At 40.3% G+C, this 27,083-nt stretch overlaps 1 protein-coding gene across 1 annotated transcript in view; it reads right to left on the reverse strand.

Moving 5' to 3' along the window:
* The window catches only part of SLC2A13 (solute carrier family 2 member 13), a 326,327-nt gene that overhangs the window by 80,570 nt on the left and 218,674 nt on the right, over window positions 1–27,083 (reverse strand). Inside the window, exons 5-6 of the mRNA XM_084616563.1 lie at window positions 24,725–24,888; window positions 16,621–16,741 (exon numbers count right to left, since the gene is read on the reverse strand). Coding sequence (XP_084472689.1) covers window positions 16,621–16,741; window positions 24,725–24,888 — 285 coding nt within the window. The remainder of the gene's footprint in view (window positions 1–16,620; window positions 16,742–24,724; window positions 24,889–27,083) is intronic.

A 27,083-nucleotide genomic window follows, 5' to 3' on the forward strand; every position in this document is an offset into this window, starting at 1 on the left:
TATCTGACCCAGCCTGACTCCTGCTTGGACCACTAGATCAGACAGCCCACGTCTAGGTCGTAACCATCAGATGTCTTCATGCACAGTATCAAAGGCAACTGGTAGAGCTGAAGGAATCAGCATGGACTCTTGATCATGGTCTCTTGTGATGAGAGCAGCCATCAATTAGATCACTGCAGATTCTGCCATACGCTGGCTTAAAGCTAGACTGAAAAGAGTCAAGGAACTCCATGTACTTCAAGTACAGATAAACTCATATCTGAATCTTGATTATATAAAATCCAGATATGTCCCCCAAGCCAGTCTGATAATTAGGATTTACTTGTATTGCCAGAATGGTTTTGCTGTGGGTACTTTTAATTTCTTCTCAATCGAAAGAAAACAAACAAACAATATTCTACCTTACCTGCCCCTTGCCTTCTACCATCCTAAAATAATAGGGTAGGAACAGGGCAATAATAGGCAAGACTGAAAATACGGGGGCTGGTTTATTTAGTAAGTATGTAACAGAAACGTATATAAGAGGTGATGGAACCTTGCCCTCTCAAGGGGGGCACTGACCATCATCTTCACCCACAGTGAACCAATGCTTCCTTCCCAAAAGCTCTCATCAGCCATGATGGATGTGGGTCCAAAATGCAAGTTGCAGCCAGAAACTCCCCAAGCATGTCCAGCCCCTCAAGGATTCAAGGTGGCAGAAGCTGAAGCAAAGAAGGTATCACATTTGTCCACTCTGAATGCAGAATCGACCATCACAAATGCAGAAAATCTGAGCGTTCAAATTGGTGTAGTAGGCTGAAAACTTTTCACACAGACCAACAGAGAGTTCAGACACCACAGTAACTGTGTATCTATGCAGAGAAAACTCAGATTCTGCCTACTAGCTGGAACTGTTCTGCAAATTAGTGTTCTGCTTCAAGCCATGCCATGAAATTTCAAAAATGTATTTATGCTACAGCCAGTAGTTTTCGGCTACTGATAACCTATCCTCTTCCTTTCCACTTTCTATGTCACAGGCCATCTATACATCTTTGTGGCGTGCAAGGACAAAGAATCAAAGGAGAGATATTAAGAGCCACAGCACGAGCCCTGGTTCAGTACTAACTCAGAAAAAAGAGGACTATCTCCCACATTACTAATGATACTTCTTGCAGCATCCAAGTGTTCCTTCCAGATCTCCCATTGAATTTTTCTGGCTGCTTAGCTTGTAAGAGTTGGTGTGATCACAGAACAAGGTGATATAGCCACAAAGATTCAAGTGTATCCTGGCACAGTTCTGTTTGCCACAGTTCATAAAACTTTACGAAGAGTCATGTATGTGATTTCTCTGTTGATCCTCTAAGAACAATTTGCACAAAGATTACATTTGCCCTATCACTACATTATGCAGCGAAAGAATGCTCAATTTGCAGATAAAGCATCTGACTCTCTTATTCTATGAATAAGGGAGTGTCAAAACGACAAGGGAGTTGTGGCACATTATTTTCTAATAGGGTGAACAAATAGTTCTGCCTTCTTGGACTTCTGTCCTTTGCAATGAGTCTTTCCATGTACTGAATATTAGGTAAACTATCAATCTGTCCTGGTCCCACTGATCATCAAGCTGTGGTATGTGAAACTAAAAGCGTTTAAAATGAACAGAAAGAACAAAACAAGAAAATTATAGCAAGCTTTGTTACTGACTCCAGACTCTTCTCATGCGATTCCCAGTTTAGTTGTTACTCAGGCTCTGGTGAGCATACTCAGCTAAACTGCAGTGGAGAGCAAACAGAATAAGAGTTACTTGTTTCAGTAACAGAGGCTACAGTTATCTAGCACAGCTTAAATAAATTTGTAAAAACAGGCCAGAGTTCTTTTCTGCAGCTTGCCTGAAGCACCACCTTAATGATTTTTTTCTATTTCATCTGCTTGTAGCCTTGAGCTGTGTTCCAAAGGAAAGTCAAATGACCACCATTGAATAGTCATTTATTCTTGGACCAGGAGTTCCATGAATAAATGAGTTACATGAATTCACACTGTGTTAGGGTTTGACCTTAAGTCTTTGAGGGAAGATCAGTCTATGTCAGAGGAAAACTAGAAATCTAGTGGACAAAAGACTGAAAAGCTGTTTCAAATGTAATTTACAATTAAGTTTTAGGTACTGCAGGTGACTTGCTGTTTCAGAACATTTTGCATTCCTCCATGCACTGTGTTATTGGAGAAGCTGAATTTTTGCACAGATTGCATCTAGGAAGATAATGTATAGCTTTTTTCCAACATCAAGACTGAGTAAAATCGAGTAGTTTATTCCAGTACCTCTTGAAAGTATACACCATCTCTAGTATATTAAAACTCTTTCACAGTACAACATACTAAGCTATACCAGTTAACAAAAAGTAAAAAGGGATTGGAAAGATGGACTGAAAGGAGTGGGTGAGGAAGAGAAAGGAAAAATTAAGAGCATTAACTCCCTGAATTTGTGTAAATGGTTTGCTTTAAATTTTATGCCCCATAAAAATCACTTTGGCACAGAATAATACCTAAAAGTTTGCAGGCCAAAAGGAGTTATTGTAACAAAGATAGAAGAGGCTCTTAACGAGATCTTAAAATGGAAATGGTCTTGCAACCTTATGTCTTTCATGACAGTGACTCTATAACTATTTGCTAACTAGCAAATGTTATGGTACATATCGTATATTACTCACATATTATGTATTTAGGCACAGTGATGTGGCTTACACGTAATATACAAAAAAGTACTGTGCACATCATAATCTTTATTGCTTTAGTAGATATCAGTATGGACCCCCAGCATTCTTTAAATTTCACCAGTAACCCCAAAGAATACTCGGATGTATGCCAGAGCTGTGTGCATGGATTCAACTCCCAAGGAATCTCAAATAGACACTACAACCATTGACACATATTCAACGCCACCCACAGAACAGTGGTTTCCAACCGGGGGCCTTCAAGGCGCTACACTGTAGTCCTCAAGGGTGTGTGTGTTAAGAAGAAAACTAGTATTTGCTTACAAATTGAAACGTGTTCCCTGAACGGGTCCCTCTCTTTTAACCTGAAGCACTGGGGAGGCAATAAAGCGGTGCCATCTTCCCAACAGCCTTCCACTGATGCTCCAGAATACAGCTGGTCAGAAATTCTCCAGTGGAACATTTTTTTCATCAGAGAAAGCCAATATGTTGAAATCAAAACATTTAATGGAGGCGGTTCCATTTTCAACAAAGCTGCAACAGGACTGTGCCAACCAGGCACGTTTCGAAAGCTGCCTGGCTGCCTACCACTTTGCCGGCATGGCCTCTCGCCAGCTTGCCTGGTAGGTTAAGATGGAACAGAGAGTCTGGAAGCCCCAACTCCCAAGTTCCAAAGCTCCCAGGCTGCCAAGTAGTGGGACACCAAGGGCTTCCAGGAACCCAGCTCCAACACAACTCACCAGGTGTGCTGCCACAGAACAGAGTTCGCAAGGCTTCCTGTTCCTCATCAGAGTGCCTGATGGCGAATTGGGAACCTGGAAGACACAGCACTCAAGTGCTGAGGTTTCCAGGTTAGAAAGAGCTTGCAGGGTCCTGGCTTCCCTTCAGCTTGCCAGGTGGGATGACTAGGAGCAGGAGCCTGGAAGTGCCAAATTTTGAAATATTGAAACCCTCTGTGAAATGGAATGGCCTTTCTCTGCACAGCTCTACCTCACAGAGAGCTTGCATCTAAGCCAGGATCAGGTGGAGCTGTTGTCCCTGTGCTGCAGCAGCTGTTCCAATAACTGCATGCTTGTATCACTGCAGGCTGTAGGAGCCCATGGGAAAGCAGGAGAGGTGCCTCACTGGGTCTGCCTATACAGGATGGCTTCCCTCTTCCACACAGCCATCCAGGATGGGCTAGCAGAAGTGTGAAAATGAGAACAACCAGTTAACAGCTCCCTGATTTTCTGTGCTAGCCCCTAACTCGTGCCACCAAGCAATGGTCCCCAAGGGACCATACACCAGCTGGAGCACAGCATGCACCTGCCACTCCTCTTTGTCCAGACTCATACACAAGAGGCTGCAGGGAGAGAGCCAGGGGGACTGGCTACATCCACTGGGGACTCCTTTTCAGCCAGGAGTCTGTGATGGGGATGATATGGTTCATGGACAGGTATAACTGGGGCCCTTATATTACTTGGATTCCAAAACTAGCTGTAACAGGGGAAATTTTTTTACCAATGCTACTATGTTCTCATCAGAACAAGAATTAGCCAAACAGATTTGACAACTGGCCTAACTTACTTTATAGCACTCAACATGTGTTGAGGGCCTTTTAAAGCACAAAAGGGGGGAATAAAATGAAGGGTAGAGATGAAAAGAGAGAGAAGAAAAGGACAAAGAGTGGGATGGAATGATCAGAGGGAGGGGAAATCAGGCAGAAAAGAGAAAGGGATATAAAAAAAAATCTTTAAAAATTGAAAAGCCATTCACCACTTAGGACACTTACAACAGAAAAAGGCAACCATTCAATTTTAAATACGACAACTTTAAAAGTGAAAATCATTTGGAAGCAGCCTTTATTTTATTATGAAATTAGCTTTGGAGAATGCTATTTCACAATGGGAAATCACTTGTGAGAGAGCCTGTTGGGGCCTGTTGCATACAGCTTTTCTGTTACTCAGACAGGATTTTTCTACCATTAAATAAATAATTTAGTTCAACCAGAGATAAAGTGTGATTATATCTCCCTATTCTCCCAGGGTGAGTAGGATTCAGTTACTGTTCATTTTAAGTTCTGCAATTGCTTCTTTCCTCACTTTTTTTCACTGGTTACGGTGTTCTGTACTTGTATTTTGTTAGACATTACACCTCATGCATGAAATTTCTGCAAAGTCCTAGTCAGTTTGGCTTTTCTATGTGCCTCAGAAGCACCTTAATTTGAAATGCAAATTGTACAATACCTGGTTTTTGTGGCATGACTTAGCAGTAAAGACCTTTTTTCAGGCAGCTTGTTCTATGGATGTAATTTCTCTTTTTGACAAGTGAATTGTCCAGTTTTTCTTGCTTTGATCCTTAGTTTTGGGGTTGTTCAGTTTTGATTTATTTTAAGATTTCTGGGTTCCTTGTACAGTTTATGCTCAATTTTCAACTTTGTCTTCTGAATTCTTTTATCCTCACCAATCCTTTCCAAAGACTGATTACAGAACAATGTTAATATTCTCTTGTTGTCTGTTTAAGAAAATCAAGACAGGGCCTGAAAATCTATTCCCTTTTAGTTAATATATGGTTTTGTACTATCCTGCCACATGGGCAGAGTACACAGTCACCCACCCAGAGGAGCAAAGAATTCTGTAAGTAGCAGCAGGCAGTGCTCCTGTCACGTAGCCCCATTAATAAAGTTACTTCCCTTAATTACCTCAGGCAAGAAATTAGTACATACTTAGTAATTCTGATTATCCCTGTGTTGCTTCCAAAGATTAACCTAAATCTTGACACTAAATAATTAAATATTTAAATTTAATTAGATTAAATTCCATTAAAAAGCAACACAGGGAGAATGTTAAGGTTGCTCTGTTAAGCAGTCAAAAGCCAAGGAATCACAGGGTTGTTTGGCATGCACAGAAAATCATCCAGTTCTTCAAGGTTACACTTGTGTACCTAAAATTATACAATATTAGGATAATATATCATGTATTTTACCAAACATAACGGTGCAGGAGGGAAAGAGTTAAGACTCCAGGTGCAATTGTAATTTTGTCATTTTCTTACTTCTGAGCAATTAACTGGGCAATCTTAACACTTTCAACTTTGTTTTCTAATGAAATTTCCTAGGATTCTTTTTTTCTTAAGTCATTTAGATATTCCACACTATGGAAATGCTAGGTTAGACACCAATGGCCCTGTCCTACACACTTTAAAATGTCTGCACAAGGCAACCTCTTCCCTGTACACCTTAAGACATTCTGCTCTGAAGCTTAAGAGCTGTGTGGCTTTTACCTGATAAGGTAAGGAGTCATGCCTAATTCACTACAAACTTTACAAGGATCTTGGTCCAGTAAAGAGCTGAGCCCCTCCTGAAGGTTAGTGAGCACATACCAGTCTCATTGATTTCAATGGCAGGTGAGGATGCTCACCTGAAAGATATACACGGCTCCAGGTCACCTACTGGAAACTTATGCATATCCCCTTCTCAGACCTCAGCCCCTCTCCTGCTTCCTCTCCACCTCAGCAGAATCGCAGCATTCTTCCCTCCCTCTCCTTCTGCTAACTGCAGTTTCCTTCACATGCCAGTGCAAATTCTGCCACTGCTCTGAGAAAATTTCTTTCAGCCCTGGCTTACTTCTTACATCCACTACAAGCCCCAGTTCCCCGAAACCACACCACCTCCCATAGACTTATGTCCTGATTTTACTCAGGCCAATCCAGGAGCACCTGTTCCAGGTCTCTACCCACTCGACTTCCCTACAATCCCCAAATTCCTAATAAATCCCCCCAAGCATCTCCAAATATTTCCACATGAAATTATAGAAGTTAAAAATGGAAAAGATCTATCTGATTGTGGAGTCTAAATCCCTCACAACGCAGAAAGTCACAGAATAATAATGGAGGCTACCATCTGCAATATGAAACACATAAAATAAGAGAAAGCTATTATAGTAAGTTGGAGACCATGCAGTTCAAAAGTAATATATAACAACTCTGAACAGACTATAAGGTTATACTGTAAGCAATTGGGGCAGGGGCTGTCTTTGTACAGCACCAGCACAATGGGTCTCTGATCCAGGATTAGTGCCTCTAGGCACTACAAATAACCAACTAATACAAATAACCAATTATTATAATTGGTTCTCTTTTCCCTTTGTACCTTATCTCTTCATAATTTCATCAACAAAACAAATTCAGCTACCATCTCTGTGCTGATGACTCTCAAACCTACTTTTTCTACTGCAAACCTATCGCCTTCTGTCCAACTAAGATCTTGGTGTGCTCTCTGACATCTCCTCACGGATGTCTAGCTGTTAGCTCAAGCACAACATGGCTAAAACAGAGCTCTTAATCTTCCCACTCCATGACCTCCCCATTTCCTCCTTTCTTGATCACTGTGGACATCACCACAATCCTGCCTGTCACTCAGCCCCACAATCTGATCATAATCTTTTATTTGGACGTCCTTCTAGGTCCTCATATCCAAGAAATGTCTAAATCTTGCTGATTCTTTCTGCATCACACCTCAAAGATATGGCCACTTCTATCCATTCAGACAGCTAGATCTCTTGTCCTGACTCTTACTGCCTCGCATCTTAATTACTGTAGCATCCTTTCTCCTTGGCCTTGATAAATGCAATCTTGACTTTCTCATTTTCAGAATGCTGCTGCAAAGATAATTGTCCTAGCCTGTTGCTCCTCTCTTTGCATCCTTGAATTGGGCCTCCCTTCTCTATTGCATTGAACATATGCAGCTTGTCTTCACTTTCAAGGCTCTTCCCAGCCTATCACCACTCTGTGTATCATCTCTCATTCACTATGAAGATGTCTGCTCCTATCTCCAGTTGGCCCATGATGCCAGCCTCCATTGCCCCTTTGTTAAACTTTCAAAAAAGCACCTTCCTGGTTTCTCCCAGGATGCCCCTAATGCTTGGGAGGAATTCCCTATAACAGTCTGCAACACTAACTCATTATCCATCTTCAAAAGCCGTCTTGACTGTGATGTCTACAAAAACAAACCTGACAATGGTTAGCCAGCTGGTGTGCTCAGACTACTGCCTATTATATTGACCAATATTATCCCATTGTTTCCTTGTGGTCCATCTTCTGACTGAATCCATCAGTTGTCTCTTGTCTTAGAGCAGGGGTGGGCAAACTACGGCCCGCGGGCCAAATCCAACCCCTCAGGGAACGGGGAACCACGGCCAATGGGCGCTTCGGGGGAGGTACCCACAGGCAAGAGCAGCGGGCGGAGCTCTCTGTCCGCCCCACTGGGGGCTGCAGAGATGTGGTGCTGGCCACTTCTGGGAGCGGGCTGGTGCCGGGGCCAGGGCACGCAGGCAGGGAACCTGCCCTGGCCCTGGTGCGCGCCACTGCCACCCTGGAGCTGCTCCAGGTAAGTGGCCCCGGGCCAGAGCCCAAACCCCTCCTGCAACCCAACCCCCTGCCCTGAGCCTCCTGCCGCATCCCGCACCCCTCCTGCACGCCAGCCTCCTGCCCTGAGCCCCCGCTGCACCCCAACCCTGTTCCCTGAGTCCCCTCATATACCCCACACCTCTCCTCTGCCCCAACCCCTTGCCCTGAGCCCCTTCCTGCTCACCGCACCCTGTCCCGCACCCTAACCCCCTGCCCCGGCCCTGTATGCAATTTTCCCACCTAGATGTGGCCCTCGGGCCAAAAAGTTTGCCCACACTTAGAGTGTAAGCACTTTGAGTCAGGGACCATCTGTACAGTGCCTAGCACAACAGAGTCCTAGTCTATTACTAGGGTTCTTAGGTGCTATGGTAATATAAATAATAAATACATAATTACAACCACTGAATTTATTGTACAGAGGCCTTTGATAGGAACACACTTATAGTATCTAAACAATGTACACGCATTTGTGACATTTCTTTCAGACAGAGACACAAACACACACAGAGAAAGAGCATTCCACTGCCCTCTGCTGGACAAAATAGCAGATCTGCTTACGTGTGTAAAGTCACCCTGTCATGACTAAAATGGACAGAGCATGTATACCATAATACCACCACATATGGAGGTTTCACAAATTACCTTTAGAGTATTACTTTTGTAACCCTTGTTTGTGATTAACATTTAAAAAAAATAACTCTTATGAATGAAAATGAAAGTGCCAGAGATATTCTATTGAATAGTGGAAATAACTGGATGTTCCCCCATTTATACAGAGCTTGACCCAAAGACCACTGAAGTCAATGGAAAAGTTCCCAATGACTTCAGTGGGCTTTGGATCAGGTTAGTTACATATGTTTCAAATGGATAGCTATCAAGCTCTGTGTTTTCAGTGTGACATGAAAGGAGTTTTGCACACAACTTTCATTACTAATAGGAAGGATGCCCTACACATTGTTCTGAAATGGACCTTTCTGCCACCTAGGATTTTAAGTTACAGTATCAGGTTTGATTTCAAGCAGCAACATGCTAGCAAAAGGTTAAATGCCAACACCTGAAATGGCTTTCCTACTTAAACAATTTCCGGATTTGTACTAAGGTCATTCTTCAGTTCTACAGCATGAACTCTCCACTAGAATTTTAATTAAGTTTTGACTGAAACACAGATTTATCCCTCAATTTACTTTTAGTTCGTTTGGGCTTTAGAGAGGAAAGCAATCACTGTGTTTATCACTGTAATTCTCAGTTATTAGGATGCCAGGTAGTGCTGTCTCTTCAATATCAGAAAAATAAAACAGGAATAATATTTTAAAGGATACGAGGTCTGTAATATCTATATATCACAGCTCTATAAATCCTGATCACTGCATTGTAAATAACACATAACTATAAATTTGGGCTAGCTGGGGCAGATGTAAGCGCCAATAGCTATTTTTTTCCATACTCACTGACGGGATACCAAAGTGTAAACTCCAGATAAAACAAATTTAAATTATTTGTTTTACTGGGTTTTTCACAAGACTAAAGACAATGCTATTTTATTGTTGAACTCAAATATATGTTTTTTACTCAGTGAAAATTTGTTTCTGTGATTGTTGTTCAGCACCCAGAGAGCTTTTGTATGTGTGGGTGCTTTATAAATAAAATTATTAATTACTATTAAATACGTACAGCTATTAACTGTGTAATATAACTAATGTATAATATTATTAAGCATGAATGCCTTCATCTTAGTCAGTGATGCATACTCGCTTGATGAGATTAGGAAGATTAATTGTGTGAGGATGACTCAGGCAAAGATGAACACCACAATATCTGTGTGCTGGGTACAGCAGATTGGCTCCTTTACCTTAAATGAACTCTGAAGGCAACCAGTTCTGATAGAAACTGAACGGGAAGGTTCTTGCATTGAGATAGTGTACCCACAATGATGTGAGCTGAAGAGTTACATTCATAGATACATTAATAGATTCCAAAGCCAAACGGGACCATTGTGATCATCTAATCTGACCTCCTGTATAACACAGGCCATAGAACGTCCCCCAAATAATTCTTGTTTGAACTAGAACATATCTTCTAGAATAACATCCTCATCTTGATTTAAAAATTTCCAGTGATAGAGAATCCACCCTAACCTTTGGTAAATTGTTCCGGTTGTTGATTTCTCTCATTGTTAAAAATGTATACCTTACTTCCAGTCTGAATTTGTCTCGCTTCAACTTCCAACCATTACATTGTTTTATACCTTTAACTGCTAGACTGAAGAGCCTTCTATTATATTTGTTCCCCAGGAAGGTACTCATAGACTGTGATCATGTCACCCCTTAACTTTCTCTTTGTTAAGGTAAACTGATTCTGCTACAATAAGGCAAGAGTTCTAATTCTTTAATTATTCTTGCAGCTTTTCTCTGAACTCTCCCCAATTTATCAACTTCCTTCTTGAATTGTGGACACCAGAACAGGACACAGTATTCATTCAGTGCCAAATACAGAGGTAAAATAATGTCTGTATTTAGAAGTTAACCTGACATGGATGGACACAACCACTGTCAGTTTCAAACTGCAGCTAGTACTAAGGACAAAAACATTGTTTGGGCAAAAGGCAACTCTGCACTATTTCTTCTGCACCTGGTGATCAAACTGTCAAGAAAAAACAAAAGAGAACAGTAAGGGGGAGAGACAAATTAAGGAAAGAAGAAAAGAGAGACTGAAAAATGGAACAAAATAACAATAATGGCTGTCAAAAGCTGGGTCTGTTTCCCTGTGAAGAGATGGATGGTGTGCTCAAGCCACCAGATCTTTGATTTTCTAAGGGTTTGTTAAGATCTTGGAAAGATTGCAGTGAGCTAACGTGTTACTGACCCTCGACCTCTTTCCAAATCTGGTTAGTTCATTTTAAACCTTTTTATTTCTGAACCAATTCATTTTTGGAGACTGCTAACTTGCTCTCTGGTATCTAAACCTCTCTCTGAAGCCTTATGATAATTTGTACTTTACAGTTGATGATGTTGATGCTGTCTCAAGTGACCTTTTTCTAAACAAACTAAGGAACCTAGATGGAGCTGCTCTAAGGTGGGTGCACAACTGGTTGGAAAACCATTCCCAGAGAGTAGTTATCAGTGGTTCACTATCAAGTTGGAAGGGCATATTGAGTGGGATCCCACAGGGTTCAGTTCTGGGTCTGGTTCTGTTCAATATCTTCATCAATGATTTAGATAATGGCATAGAGATACACTTCTAAAGTCTGAGGATGATATCAAGCTGAGAGGGGTTGCAAGTGCTTTGGAGGATAGGATTAAAATTCAAAATGAACTAGTCAAACTGGAGAAAAGGTCTGAAGTAAATAGGATGAAATTCAATAAGGACAAATGCAAAGTACTCCATTTAGGAAGGAACAATCAATTGCAAACATACAAAATGGGAAATGACTGCCTAGGAAGGAGTACTGTGGAAAAGGATCTGGAGGTCATAGTGGGTCAAAAGCTAAATATGAGTCAATGGTGTAACATGGTTGCAAAAAAAGAAAACATAATTCTGGGATGCATTAGCAGGAAAGTTGTAAGTAAGACATGAGAAATAATTCTTCCATTCTACTCCATGCTGAAAGAGCCTCAGCTGGAGTATTGCATCCAGTTCTGGGGGCCACATTTCAGGAAAAGATGTGGACAAATTGGAAAAAGTCTATAGGAGAGCATCAAAAATGATTCAAGGTCTAGAAAATATGTCCTATGAGGGAAGATTAAAAATACTGGGTTTGTTTAGTCTGGAGAAGAGACTAAGGAGGAACACGACAACCGTTTTCAAGTACATAAAAGGTTGTTACAAGGAGGAGAGAGAAAAATTGTTCTCTTTAACCTCCGAGGATAGGTCAAGAACCAATCGTCTTAAATTGCAGCAAGGGAGGTTTAGGTTGGACATTAGGAAAAAATTCCTTACTGTCAGAGTGGTTAAGCACAGGAATAAATTGCCCAGGGAGATTGTGGAATCACCATCACTGGAGATTTTTAAGAACAAGTTAGACAATCATCTGTCAGGGATGGTCTAGATAATATTTAGTCCTGCCTTGAGTGCAGGGGACTGGACTAGAAGACCTCTCAAGGTCCCTTCCAGTACTATGAGTCTATATTGATTTTGCTACTGAGCAATGCATCATTGTAGGAAGAGAGAGGAACTGTAAGTGACATTTTCTTTTGACATCTTAATGTGAGTGGTTTGTGAGCCAACTTGAACTTGAGGAAGGAGCTTAGGAGGCAACCTACACCTTTTATTTTTTCCAATATGACCCTGGCCCAGCTCCATCTATGAACAGAAAGTTGAATTTAAAGGACAGTGCAGCCTGCCAGAGTTTATATGAATGTGATTTCCACAATACCCTTGTAAATAAGGACTAAGGTCAAATTCTGCACTGATTTACACTCCAAAGCAGTTCAATCGCTTTGCTCCTTTATTATTTTTGAAGTTACTGATTGTGATATTTTCTGTTCTTAAACCAAATGCAAGTATCAGTGTGTGTGGCAGAACTCTTCTGTGGGGTGACAGCTGTCCCCAAGCTACCTCAGAGAAAACACCCACACATGGAAATTACTTTTGAGTCAGGAAAACAATTGTGGCTTTTTATTCGTTAAGTCTGTTCTACCTTCAATCTTATCCTAGCAATATCTGTAAAAGATGAGCTGGGGAATACAGCTCTTACCAATCAGCAGACAAATGGGACATGTGCAGTAGTATTTAGGTTTCTTTTACAGACACCACACTCAATCCTACAAAACAGACGTGCAAATTTAAAATCAATTATTCATAATCTGTACAGTGCTAGGAAAATTTTGTTTCTCAGCAGAATATATTATGGATAAGACAGTTTGTTCAACTTACTATTTTGTAGACTGTATCAGAAACACACCCACACACATCTTACTTCCAACACTTACAGTACATCTATACTGCAAAAACAAAACAAAACAAAACAAAAAACCCCACAACCCCACAGCAATGAATCTCAGAGCCTGGGCCAACTGACTCCTACTCATGTTACAAGGCTGAAAATATTAGTGTTGACTTTCCACCAGCCTGGGCTCTGATGCCTGGTGAGGGGGATGGGTCTCAGAGCCCAGGCTCCAACATGTGTGGGAATGTCTGCGCTGCTATTTTGAGCCTCACAGCACCAGCCTCGCGAGCTCGAGTCAGTTGACCTGGGCTCTGAGACTCACTGCCGCAGGGTTTTTTTGGCAGCGTAGATGTACCCACAGTTGGATGTTTGCCTCATAGGCCAACTCTAGGTCAACATTAGGTGGGGTATGGTTAGCTTCATTACCTGCATGCATTGGCATTAACTGAGGGCATTTTTGAAAGTGCCTCTTAGTTCTCCAGTGTGGCTGTTCCATTAATGGCTGGCACCCTCCCTAAAGTCCTGTTATTTTTTGGTTTTGAAACACCTATTAAGACCCCCTTATTACTTATGAGACGTCTAATCAATGAGAGATACTGAAGCAGCTGTCCCGTAGGGATCCTCAATCTATTAGCCAAGATGGTCAGGGATGTAACTCCATGGTCTGCATGTCCCTAAACCTCTGACTGCCAGAAGCTGGGACGGGACGATAGGGCACGGACCACTTGATAATTGCCCTGTTCTGTTCATTTCCTCTGAAGCACCTAGCACCAGCCATTGCTGGAAGGATACCGGTCTGACCCAGTATGGCCATTCTTATGTTCTTAATTGAGAAAGAATAGAGTTCCCTCTTCTGCTCTGCATTTCTAATAGGAGCTGAGGTAGTTAAAACTTATTTTAACCAGTGAAGTCATTTGATAGGACTCTGAATACACAGGAAGCAAAGCTACTCAGTAACAAGGTGCTATTTTAACACAGCCACTTTTCAGAGTAGAACCACAGTGTGAAGTCTATGTATGAAGTCTATTATAGGAATAGATTTCATAGAATAGATAGAAGCTGTTCTCCTGGATTCTGTACTTGTGGATTAAAAGGTTTGGAACGGAGACAGGTTGGAGCTGAACTCCTCCAGAGACTCCACTGGAGAGCAAATGTTTTTTAATTGCTTTTTCTTCATTTGAAAACCCACTAAAAATATTAATTTTCTATTCTTATTGTCTTGGCTGGAAGAGACTGGAACTCTGAGGTTTCATAGTGCTGTGAATGACAATGGCAAATATCAGATACTTCAGAGGAGGAAGTAAGACCCTCCCCACCCAAACTGACAGTTATGGATAACAGGTTTATGAGGGAAGGTTTTCTAATCTCAGGAAGTTAGTAGTATGCTGATGACCTGAGTCAAGAGGATTGATATCCCACATACAATTTTATTCTGTATAATATAAGTGTAGACATTCTGGTAATTCATACAAATATCTAAACCTGTTTTGAATTCTGCTAAATCATTGGCACTGAAGCTCACAAGTTAAGTATGTGTAGTGTAGAAAAACATTTCTGCTTTTTAGTTTTAACTTTGTTGTCTTTAGTTTAATTGTGTGTCTCCTTGTAACTGTGCTATAAGAATATAAATAGGAGCACAAGACCTTCTCTCTTATTCCATTCACTATTTCATATACCTCTAACATGTTCACTATTATCTTTATGCAAAGACAGTTCTAGTCTTTTCAATCTCTCTGCATACGGATGTTTTTCATCACTTCTAATCCTTTTTTCCACCTTCTTTAGACCTCTTCTATTAATATCCACTTTTTGTCAGAAACATTTTGATGAAAGCATTCTATTAATTCATATAATGGCATCCCTTTCTTAATAGTCTAATATCTTGTTTGCCTTTTTTGCCCACAACTGCACATTGAGATGTCCACAATAATATCAGTTACAGTTAATTCCAAAATCAACAATGTGCACAAGTAATTCAAATTATTCTTCCAAATGAGAATTATCTGGAATGTGCCTGCATCAAATTTCATCTGGTTGAAAATCACTTTGCTTTGTTAGGTTCTTTTGAAAGACCTCATAGTCTTGAGATGTGATTAACCTAAATAATTTTGTCATCTGCAAATGTTGCACCACTTACCGTTCACCTCTCTTCCAAATGACAAACACAGATCTGAATGCACAGGTTCTAGTATGGATACTTGAGGCATCTCACTATTAATCTCCTTCCACACCTTGCAAAGGGACCTTTTATTTTATTTTATTTTTTTTGGAGACTCTTTTTTCCCCTCTCTCTTAACTAGATCCATGTGAGAAAGAGAATGGGTAACCATCAAAACCAGGCAAAGTAGTATATGTAGTCTTTGCTGAGGTAGTGAACACATAAAAGGATGCTTTTGCATTCAGGGATCTAATACATGGCTGGTATCCAAAGCCCTGAATTCAAGCTGATTATCAGCATCTCTTCTACACTTTTTCCATGATGCTATGAGGTTCCTCTCCCCAGACTCACTTCTGGGGTATGATGAGCAGCCATATGTACTTCTTGCCACCTCTTCTGACATCTTTGGGGAAACTAGACCTGCCCCTCCCATTCCCAGGGCCCTACTAGTAGGTCCTCATCCCCACAATCCTCCTAGATCTCTTAGGAATTAGTTATCCACTGTTAGTTTATTAGAATCCAAACAGAGTCTGGGGAAAATAATTGATCAGCCTGTGTTCTGCTGCTGAGACAGAATAGCAGATAGCAGGGACAGACAGCTGAATATTAGTGCCCAAATAGTCTGCACACTGAATTGCATGGATATTTACAGTGTTTGAGAAATTATTCAACTCACTCATTTCTAGAATAAACTCAAGACTAATTTGTACTGCAGTCTTAACTTGTCAAGCAAAGATTCTGAATTGCAACAAGAATTGTTTCAGCCTTTATAGCATTTGAACTCAGTCACATTTAACTAGTCTTTTCTCAATGGGAGACTGAGACATTTTCCAGCCTGCCAGCCAAATGAATGCTGAAGAGCTCATATACAAGACTGCAGTCTCCAAAGGGATAAAGACTAGCTACTGATTGTTATCCTGTGCATATCAATAGGTAAGTCAAGTCAGAAGATGCTTAGTCTTTACTAAATTCTGGTATGCAGAAAGACACAATTTTTGCTATCTTACCAGTTTGGATATTTTATTTACTAGGGGAGGAAAAAGTGAACAAAAACTCAAAATACAGAAAATGATAGAATATTTTTTAGAAAAACATTCTAAATAAATGACTCATCTTTTGAAACAAATACTGGGGGTGAACTATCTATGAAAGTACAAGTTCAATTTACCATCGATAAAGGTTAACATGATCGTGTGTTTTGAATTAATCATGAATGGGTCTGTAATTATCACTATTTGAAAAAACAGAACCCTTTTTTTAAAAAACAGTAAAATAAAGGGCAAGGGGCACAAATGTTCTCTGGGAGAGCTCACAGTTGTGATGCAGTGTAACGTCCATGAACAGACTAGTAATAGCAAGCACATTCGCCGCTTACATTTAAAAAATTACTCAGTCTTGCACTCACTGAATATTAACATTATGAGTTTTAATAGGGTTGCAACACCTGAGAAATTGGGGAAAATCTTGCAGAAGACATTTAAAAAACAATGATCATGAAATCTCACCTGTAGTTTGTGCAAGTAGAATTTTGACCTGAAGGATCTGTTGGGTTAAGACTGACTCGAGGTGAGACCTCAGCTGACAGCAAAAATCCCAATGCTAGGATAATGAGTGCTACAGTAGTACCTAAAATACAAAAATAAAAAAGATTTTACTTCAAAGTACGCAAAATAATTCTTTGCTGCATAGACCTAGGTCTGGAAAAAGGAAGACACCCAATTTATATGAGCTTAGCACAGTATTTCCTCACTATGCTAATCTATTGTATAAGGATCTGAGAAAAAAATTGTTTTTTTGGGTTGGGATCAGTGTTAAATTCAACAGCTCCTGATTTATTATCCAGATATTAAATTACTCAGTTGTTTCTTTTTTTTAAACATGGAGTTGAAGACTGTATGAATTAACTCGTATTCCCTTAAGTGATACAAATAATGTTAAAAAAGCAGAGTTAAACAGTGGCTTGTAAATCACAATATGTCCCTAGCTCCCAGACATCCAGACCCACCTGGAAGAAGGACAATAGCAACATGCTTTTGCAGCACAGCATTCCTAGTTATATAGAAACAAGAAAATAAATTTGATTTTTTTTGCAGAGCTCAGTTTGTAGAAATGCTACCAAAAATATAAACCTGCTGTTATGAATCAACCTTTTTCTACCAATCCACTCGAGCCCCCAGAATTTTCTGTGCATCTGTTGTCTCAATGTGTAACACCAAAAAGGGGAGGACATAGGCAAATAGATACATGCAGTGTATTAAAAATAGTTCATTCCTAGCACAAAACCTTAGACCATATAAACTGATAACACCTTGGTCAGCCTTCACCATGTCCTAATAAGTAACATAGGTTATTTTGCTTTTGGGGAAGAATACCATACTGTGTACTATATCTTGTATTATCTATTTCTAGTAAGCTCAATCACTGTATATTGAAATATCATATTTTATATTATGTTTGTGTTTATATACATATCTTTCTACATCCTATATATATGAAGTTGATAATCGTGTGATAAGTTACAAAGAAATATGATAAACTTCAGTGTCATTTGATGAATGAAGATATCATGCACTTGTTACCAGCACTCGTACCCTTTTCCCAATATTCCATCTCTCTAAGACTACTTCTAAAAGCCTAAGTGTAAGCAGTGTCAGGATGAGCTCCACCCTGACATCTGGTGGTGAGGTGTGGCAACTTGTGGAAAAGAACTTCAGGGGCCGATCTCATTTGCATAGGCACACCCACCACGCCTAGAATGAGACCATAGCTGCCCAAATGGTCACTTTGGCTGCTGTGGGATCCCCAGTGTCTCTGTTATTGGGGCAGGAAGAATAAATTGTTATTACCCTGATTATGGGAACTGTGCTTGGAACTGTACGTGGCCTTTTGTTATGCTGGAGGGATTCACCATCAACTAAGTAGCACTCGCTAGGCAAGGGTCATGGGTTCCAAAACTGTGTGAATGGAGAGAGGCTGGAGATAAGTAGTAATACTTGGTAGCATGGGCCCCTTGATGAGGGCCTTACATGCTAATTGCACTTTCTCCACTGTGGAATATCAGAGCTAATTTTGATTTCATTAGAAGTCTAGTTATAGGCTGCTGAGCTCACTTTGGGCTGACAGTGCACCAGCACTGGGGCTCCCCTACTACAAACTGAATTCACCTAAGAGCTGAAATCACTGAGTGTTGTGTTAAGTAGTGGGGGAGCCTGAAGATATATTGTGGAGCAGTTTGCGGGACAGCTGGTGAAGCAGTTCGACGCGGAGCAGTGTGTGGATGGCAGGAGCTGCTTGTGGGCCATGGAGCTGAGCGAAGGAATTCGTGGGGCGGCTGGCGGAGCGGAGCGCAGCTGAGCGAAGGAGTTCGTGGGGCGGCTGGCGGAGTGGAGCGCAGCTGAGCAAAGGAGTTTGTGGGGCGGCTGGCGGAGCGGAGCGCAGCTGAGCGAAGGAGTTTGTGGGGCGGCTGGCAGAGCGGAGCGCCGCTATGGAGCTATGGGGCGGTCAGCTTCAGATCATGTAAGGTGCCTCTTACCCCCGTCCCATTTCCACACAGGTTGGGAGGTAAAGCTCTGCAGATAAACTTTCGAACTCTGGGGCTGCCCTGACCAGGGACAGAGACTTTTGGGGCATTGGACTTTTGGGACTTTGGGTGATTTGGGGTTGCTGGACTCAAGAACCAAAGGGAAAGGGCATGCCCCAATTTGCCTGGGGTGGGTTTTTTTTGCTCATGGGTTGTGTTATGAATCCTGTTGGTGGTGTTTCCCCAACATAATGCCACATTGTTTCTCTCTGTTATTAAAAGGCTTTTGCTACACTCAGACTATGTGCTTGCGAGAGAGGAAGTATTGCCTCTTGGAGGCGCCCAGCGGAGGTGGTATATATTTGTCCCAGGTCACTGGGTGGGGGCTCGAGCCGGTTTGCATTGTGTTATTGGAATGGAACCCCTAGATATTGAACCCAGCCCTTGTTGCTGCCAACTCTGACGGGCAGAAGGGTTACATAAGCAAATTTAAATAGACTTTTAATATAAATCCACCAGAAAAAAAATGGTTTTCCTCCTCCAAATTTCACCTGTTCAGGGCTCAGGATGCACAAGAATCAACCCTACACCAGTTAAAGCTTTTCTCCAAATAAAAATAGTGTGACTTCAAAGCCTGATATCTTGAAGCCCTGCAGAGCTTTATGCTATTGGAAAGGGGAGATCATGATTTTCAACTTCCCAGTAGAACTCAGCATTCATTTTTAGTCCTGGAAAGACCACAGATATTAGAACTTTAAAATGTGACATCTTTAGGTACAAAAAAGCAATTAAAGGTATTTTTGGAGGGTTTTATGGCTCCCTCTGATTCCTGTATAGTTCTACTAATGGTGACAAAGGGACTTGGTGTTAGGATGGAGGGATACAAAAACTCGTGCCTATAATTAAAATATACCTCCCCGAGCCATTCCTACAGCAGTTTTTTTTCTAAAATAGGTGGCACACAGAGAAATACATGATGGTTTTGTGGAAAGCTAATTTGGAACTGTCTGTAAAGCTCACATATGGCTTCACCAGTCATGAGGTATGTGACTATCCCAAATTCATGCCGATAAAATCTTTATACTATATCACACCCTCATGTATTCCTTTATTTAACTATTCATACATTTCACACACAGAAAATATCTGTATATGTCTATATATGTAATATAGTATGCTGTATTACACATTTAGCTAACACCTTTACCCAAGGATCCGACAAAGTACTTATAATGTGAAGCTAGCTTTTACCTTAGTTATGCAGACACAATAAGTCCTTCTGTAACATATGGGGACAGATTCACAACCCATTTCACTACCATACAAGTGGAGTGCAGCGGAAGTTTAGAAGTGCACAACACCACTATGTAATAGTTCGGACAAGTGAAAAATACTTTACCCAGTTCAGTCGGCATGGGGAACAAAGGTATTGCAGTCAGAATGTAATTGTATCTAAGAAGAAGAGCACAACACACACATTCAAAAACTCACACACACTTGTGTGTGCCTGGCTTACACATTAAAAACTTAGGCAGATATTCTTTAAAGAACTACCCATAATATGGTTCTTATGTTTTTCAAGGAAAACATCTGGTTTCTTGAGAAAACCAATTTACAAAATATGAAAAATATTACTACTACTACTACTACAACTAATGTCCTGTGTAGCAAAGAGTGTTTGTTTGATGTATTATAGTAACCAGTCTATTATTCTGGTATTAAAATACTGTGCACCAGCATTTACCAGCAACTTTGCCAGCATGGACGCGTGTACATTAATAAGGTGTTTTTCTGAGCACACACAGGCAGTTTACTTACGCTGATAGATCTGTTTCTGATGCCAAAAGCTTAAGCCAAACCAGGAAGCCTAAATCTCTGGAGAAATTACGAAGCCATCATCAAAATAAAAATGTGGATTTTCAATTTATTCTATATTTGGCTTTGTGCTGCTACTATGACTATTTACATCAACGACAATCATCTGGGCATGCTGAAGCTCATCCTGGATTTAATGTACTTTCCAAATGCCTATAAGCCAGAACATCAAATATTTTTAGACATGTTTCACATGGGGAACTATCATCAAATTTATATTCATTCTAAATATGCTTTGTTCATCTTTTGAGAGGTTGACCTAATACTGAAACATCTTCCTTCATCCTTTAACCCCTTGTACAAAGGAGGAGGAAAATATTCAGATTTGGCAAATAGGCATTATATAGTATTTCCGTCTGTGGAAAGTTTTCCTTTGGCTAACAACACAAACCAATACAGCATATCATTAATTGAGGCTAAAAAACTGTAAGTATTCTGAAGATATTTAATGTCCTCTCTATTACATAAAGCTAAAATGTTGTCATATGTACAAATACAGTGTGTTTTCAGACTGCCAAAGCCTGAGAAAAAAACTAAAACAGACATTACACCCATCAAAATCTCTGCACATTTTACATTTAATGAACAGCCTTTGAAGATACAGAACAAAGGAAAGAAAGACAACTGGCATCAAAATATAGCAGGAGTTGGAAACTAAGCGGAGTCAGTAGCCAACCTGTTAAAATTCTGCCTGTCTTCTCCCCTTTTTTGGCAGAAAGAAGCCTATGATAACTTTTGTAACTTTTCAGCGATCTATCAGCATGGTAGGATTTTTTTTAAATGTTGCCAGCTCTTTGAAACTAGTGAAGATGCCAGACTTCAAATGGTAAACACTTCTTTACAGAACATTGGCAGAGAATGGAAAATGTCCATATCAATTTAGGAAAAAGAATTTAGAGTAAATCTACCTTTTTTATCCAATCATTAACAATGATACTATAGACCACAGCTAGTCCAATAAATGTCAAGTCATTACCATAAGACAGTACATAATGTGCACACTGTTACACTATGTAATGTTTAGAAATAATACTTATGACTTATACGGTGCTTTTCATAACTTCATACATTTGTGCACATTTTTCAATTTTTTCTTGCACTTAGCTTTCATATATCCATGCAGCCAGTGAGTATTGTCCTCATTTTACATATTGAGAGATGACAGCAGAGAGGTTACCCACAGAGGCAGCACCAGTTGTAACCAGTTTAGAGTTCAAGATTTCCCAGTTCCCTTGAAAGGCAGTTTAAAGTAGCAGAGTGAAAAATGCACACTTACAAACATAACAAAACCCTCTATTTGAAACACTGCCCACCAGAGGATCTAAAGAGCAACATAGGACCTAGTGTTTATTTATTAAGCATCCCTCCTCCTAAGATGCTCTGTATGCTGCACAGACGATTAAAATGCAGTAATAACAGATATGCAAGAATGAAATCATCATAGAATATGTGACTTACAAACACAACACTGCCTCCCCCAACCAAACTCTAAAAGCCAAGCACCACACAAAAAGCTCTAAATAGTATTTAGAGATGGTATGTGATCTCAGTCTCAGCTCGATGGGAGTCAGTATTGCATTTTTCCTTTTTTAAAAGGCCACAGGATAAAGATGATGAAAAGTAACACAACACTAATTAAAATGATTGAAAGAAGGCAACCCAGTAAAGAGAAGGGACCTAGAAAAGGACATCTTTACGTACTAATTCTGTTCTGCATTTAAGTACCACAAACACACACACTCTTTACAGTATTCTTCTTGGTTTTACTACAGTGGCCATCTACTCTTTACTAAACTGCTTTGCGAGAAATGTTTGCATGAACATTTTCAGATCATTGATCTTTGAATATATTAGTTAGAGGGCCTGGTCACAAAGGGCCCAAAAATTCCGGAGGCAGTGACTAAAGCCTGATGGTCAGGACCCAAAAGGATCAGTTTGTAATTCTGGCACTGAAACACTGAAAAATACACTATGCCTAACACAGAGTACAAGATCAGTATTGTGTTATTGCAAGAAATAGGCTTAAAGTATTTTGGGAGTAATAATAAAGTAATACAATTCTGCTTTGTTCTGCTTTTGTTCATGCCCCATTATAATATTTGATAGACCACACAGAAAAAGAATGACTATTAACTGAATAAATAGCATTAGATGACAGAGTTAGACAAATTCACACAACGTTATATATTACTGTAAGAGTGATATACAGTAAACAGTTTTGGGACTAAACAAGTCGCCTGGTCTGGAGTCAGTCACAAGCAATGAAGTGCATATTATTTTGATGTGTGCTTTAAACGGCTAGGAAATTTAAACAAAGGTCAACAGCATGAAAGCTATCAGCAACTCAATCCAAAGAATAAAGGTGGATTTGATAAATCAGTTTCATGTCTAGGGAGCATGATCAGATACATAAGCCATGTGCCGACAGATATGGAAAAATAAAAGATGCAGGTTGCAGAGACGTGAGTCATTCAACATTAACTAGTGATTGCAACAGAGGGTTGCTAGCATGGAGACCATTCCTCATGCATTTACAATTTTAATTTTAAACTTATCTGCTTGAGCTAAAGTTGAAGAAGTACTTTCTCAGCATTGCTGTGTTCAATTATGATCATAAAGGTTTTTAGAGAATACTAAAGGTCACAAGAATGCAAGGAATGTACCCTGATATTCCATACCATGGTGTCTCCTGCAAGTCATTAAATTGCCTACTATGGGGAGCAGCTAAGTTACTAGATACTATTGATGGAAATAACTTCATGTAACATTCTGGCTTTGAACTCAGTTGGTAGATGGTTAACGGTGATTGCTCTCTTTTATCCAAGTTATCTCTGTCAAGTTTCAACCCTTCTGCTGTTGAATCATGTATAAGAAGATTTAAGTTGTCAAAATCTGCACTGAAAAGGCATTATTTTAAATGTGGGTACCTATTGTAAGTTGAACATACCAAATTTGCTCAAAATTACATGTTTTAATGTACAAATTGGTTAACTGTGCATACCAACCCGCACAGTTACCACACATAAATGCATGTTTTGTAGGCAAAATAAATGTAGACAAATTTTGCAGCTCAAGTGCTATTAGTTGAGAATTTTGTCCAAATGTATTGGTGTTCCACTCTGGCAAATAAATTATTAAATGAACTAGTAAGTTATTTTACTCTTGAGACGTTGAGATCCTCGATACAGAGACCACCACTGTCAAATTTCATGTTTCTGGGCCAACTATGGGGTACTAGAACTTCTCAACTACACAGTTATACAATTTTTTTAAAATGGGCAAAACAAAGTACCTTTCCCTAATCTCGTTCTCTGAAATGGCAGAACTGTTTTAGCTGAAACTTTCCAAAACAAAACCAGGCCTCTCAACCTGAGGCAGATACTTGACATGGAAAATTTCAGGCCAAACAGTCTGGTTAAGATATAAGCAAATGAAAACATGGTCTTATAATGAGAACCGCTGGGCTACATTAACGATAGACAGTGCTACTAGCTCTGCCTATATCATCTTCCTAGAAGTGACTGTTTTTATTGAGTTTAAGTGTGATGTTAATGCCATTATAGAAGAATGCTTAGCTAATGGCTAAAATTCATAAGGCATTCAGAATTTTACACTTTAGTTTCTCATGTGACTATGTTGGATTAGCCACTTCATGTTAAACCATTAACTATAATGCTTTTACTATTTCATATTTGGAGGGGCAATGAACAGAACAGCACTCTTCTCTTTTTAAAAGAACACAGCAATTATATGTCTTTTTGCTTTCCATAATAATTTCTGACAAAATGTTACAAATTCATTTTAGTTTCTAAAAATTACATATGCCATATTATATATTTAAAAACTAACCAACTGTGAAGTTAGGCACATTTGATTGCTCCTAAATTAAAGTCTTAAAGGGATATACATATTATTGTCAACTGTGCCCTGAAGCAGAAATTGCAGCTGAACAAATATATTCGTTATGATAAATTTAAAAATTGCTTTCATTCTTAGCACGTAGCTGCACATTATTTTCATTCTTAAAGGGCCCTCTGTACTTCAGCTTAATGTATTTAAACACACACATTTTACTTGTGTGTGTGCAAAATGAGTCAGTCGTTTATTTTACTTTTCTTTAGAAGATCGTGTTGATCAAAGGAGAATTCAGAGCCTTATTTTCATTTTGTTCACCTTCATTAGAATCAAACAGTATTCCCCAAGTAATGTCTCACCTGTTAGGCTACCAAGCGTAAGTTTCCGGCGGCCCACTTTTTCAACAAGCCAGACTCCCACCAGTGTGAAAAGGAAGTTTGTAAATGCTGTCACTGCAGCCAGCCAGATTGCAAGACTGTCATCTTGAACCCCCGACATCTGCAAAATGGTTGCACTGTAGTACCTGTAAAATGAACAAGAGTCAAATATAAGTACCACCACTAATTTGACCTTTGCTTAGATCACAGATTCCGTCATACAGTTTAAGGCCAGAAGGGACCATTAGATCATCTAGTCTGACCTCCAGTGTGACAGACCACAGAATTTCACCCAGTTACCCCTCTATTGAGCCCAGTAGCTTGTGTTTCGCTAATGTGTGGCTTCCAGAAAGGCATCCAAGTCTTGATTTGAAGTCTTCCAATAGTTGGAGAATCTACTTCTTCCTTTGGTAGTTTGTTCGAATGGTTAATCACCCTCAGTGTTAAAAAGTTAAACATGTTTTAGCAAGAGTGAAGTGGAGAATGGTCTTTATCCTCAAGGAGAGAACACGCTGCTGAGAGATTTCATAACCTTTCGAAGTGCTTTAAAAGAGCCACACAAATACATTCAGTGCCATTTCATGGCAAGAAGTTTTTCAGCAGCAAAAAACACAAAACAAAAACTCCAGCTGCTTGCTCGCTGACAAGGAAAACAATGGATCACAGTTCACAAGGGGGAAGAAAAGAACATCAATCACTATTGGGCTATTACCAGCAGGAGAGTGAGTTTGTGTGTGGGGGGGATGGAGGGTGAGAAAACCTGGATTTGTGCTGGAAATGGCCCAACTTGATGATCACTTTAGATAAGTTATTACCAGCAGGACAGTGGGGTGGGAGGAGGTATTGTTTCATGATCTTTGTGTGTGTATATAATGTCTGCTGCAGTTTCCACGGTATGCATCCGATGAAGTGAGCTGTAGCTTACGAAAGCTCATGCTCAAATAAATTGGTTAGTCTCTAAGGTGCCACAAGTACTCCTTTTCTTTTTGCGAATACAGACTAACACGGCTGTTACTCTGAAACCAATCAATCACTATGTTAACTTGTAGGGCCAGTGGTCTTGACCTGAATCTTATGCTTGTGATAAACAGCATTTTTGTGCATTGGAAAGGAGAGGATAGTTGTGTTGGCATCAAAAGAGAAAAGTCAACCAAAACTCCCCATTATCCAAACTTCACTTAAGCTTTGCCCTCTTTATCTCATTTATTTTAAATATCTCAAACACTTTGGGTAAAATTGTTATTGAAAATTGACTAACAAAAGCTAATAATTGATTTCGGAGCATGTGTTTAAATTGCATTTGCCAGTTGTAATTCCAGTTCTAATTTTGTTATGGGAGAGCACTGAGTGTTTGGCGTTGAGGTCTTTTTCAATATTTAAATATCTGAATGGCTCCATGGCTCAATGGCTCCATGTCTAGTTGGCAGCCGGTATCAAGTGGAGTGCCCCAAGGGTCGGTCCTGGGGCCGGTTTTGTTCAATATCTTCATAAATGATCTGGAGGATGGTGTGGATTGCACTCTCAGCAAATTTGCGGATGATACTAAACTGGGAGGAGTGGTAGATACGCTGGAGGGGAGGGATAGGATACAGAAGGACCTAGACAAATTGGAGGATTGGGCCAAAAGAAATCTGATGAGGTTCAATAAGGATAAGTGCAGAGTCCTGCACTTAGGACGGAAGAACCCAATGCACAGCTACAGACTAGGGACCGAATGGGTAGGCAGCAGTTCTGCGGAAAAGGACCTAGGGGTGACAGTGGACGAGAAGCTGGAAATGAGTCAGCAGTGTGCCCTTGTTGCCAAGAAGGCCAACGGCATTTTGGGATGTATAAGTAGGGGCATAGCGAGCAGATCGAGGGACGTGATTGTTCCCCTCTATTCGACATTGGTGAGGCCTCATCTGGAGTACTGTGTCCAGTTTTGGGCCCCACACTACAAGAAGGATGTGGATAAACTGGAGAGAGTCCAGCGAAGGGCAACAAAAATGATTAGGGGTCTGGAACACATGACTTATGAGGAGAGGCTGAGGGAGCTGGGATTGTTTAGCCTGCAGAAGAGAAGAATGAGGGGGGATTTGATAGCTGCTTTCAACTACCTGAAAGGGGGTTCCAAAGAGGATGGCTCTAGACTGTTCTCAATGGTAGCAGATGACAGAACGAGGAGTAATGGTCTCAAGTTGCAGTGGGGGAGGTTTAGGTTGGATATTAGGAAAAACTTTTTCACTAAGAGGGTGGTGAAACACTGGAATGCGTTACCTAGGGAGGTGGTAGAATCTCCTTCCTTAGAGGTTTTTAAGGTCAGGCTTGACAAAGCCCTGGCTGGGATGATTTAACTGGGAAT

This window comes from Lepidochelys olivacea (genome assembly GCF_965140295.1).
Source record: "Lepidochelys olivacea isolate rLepOli2 genome assembly, chromosome: 1".
NCBI lineage: Eukaryota > Metazoa > Chordata > Testudines > Cheloniidae > Lepidochelys > Lepidochelys olivacea.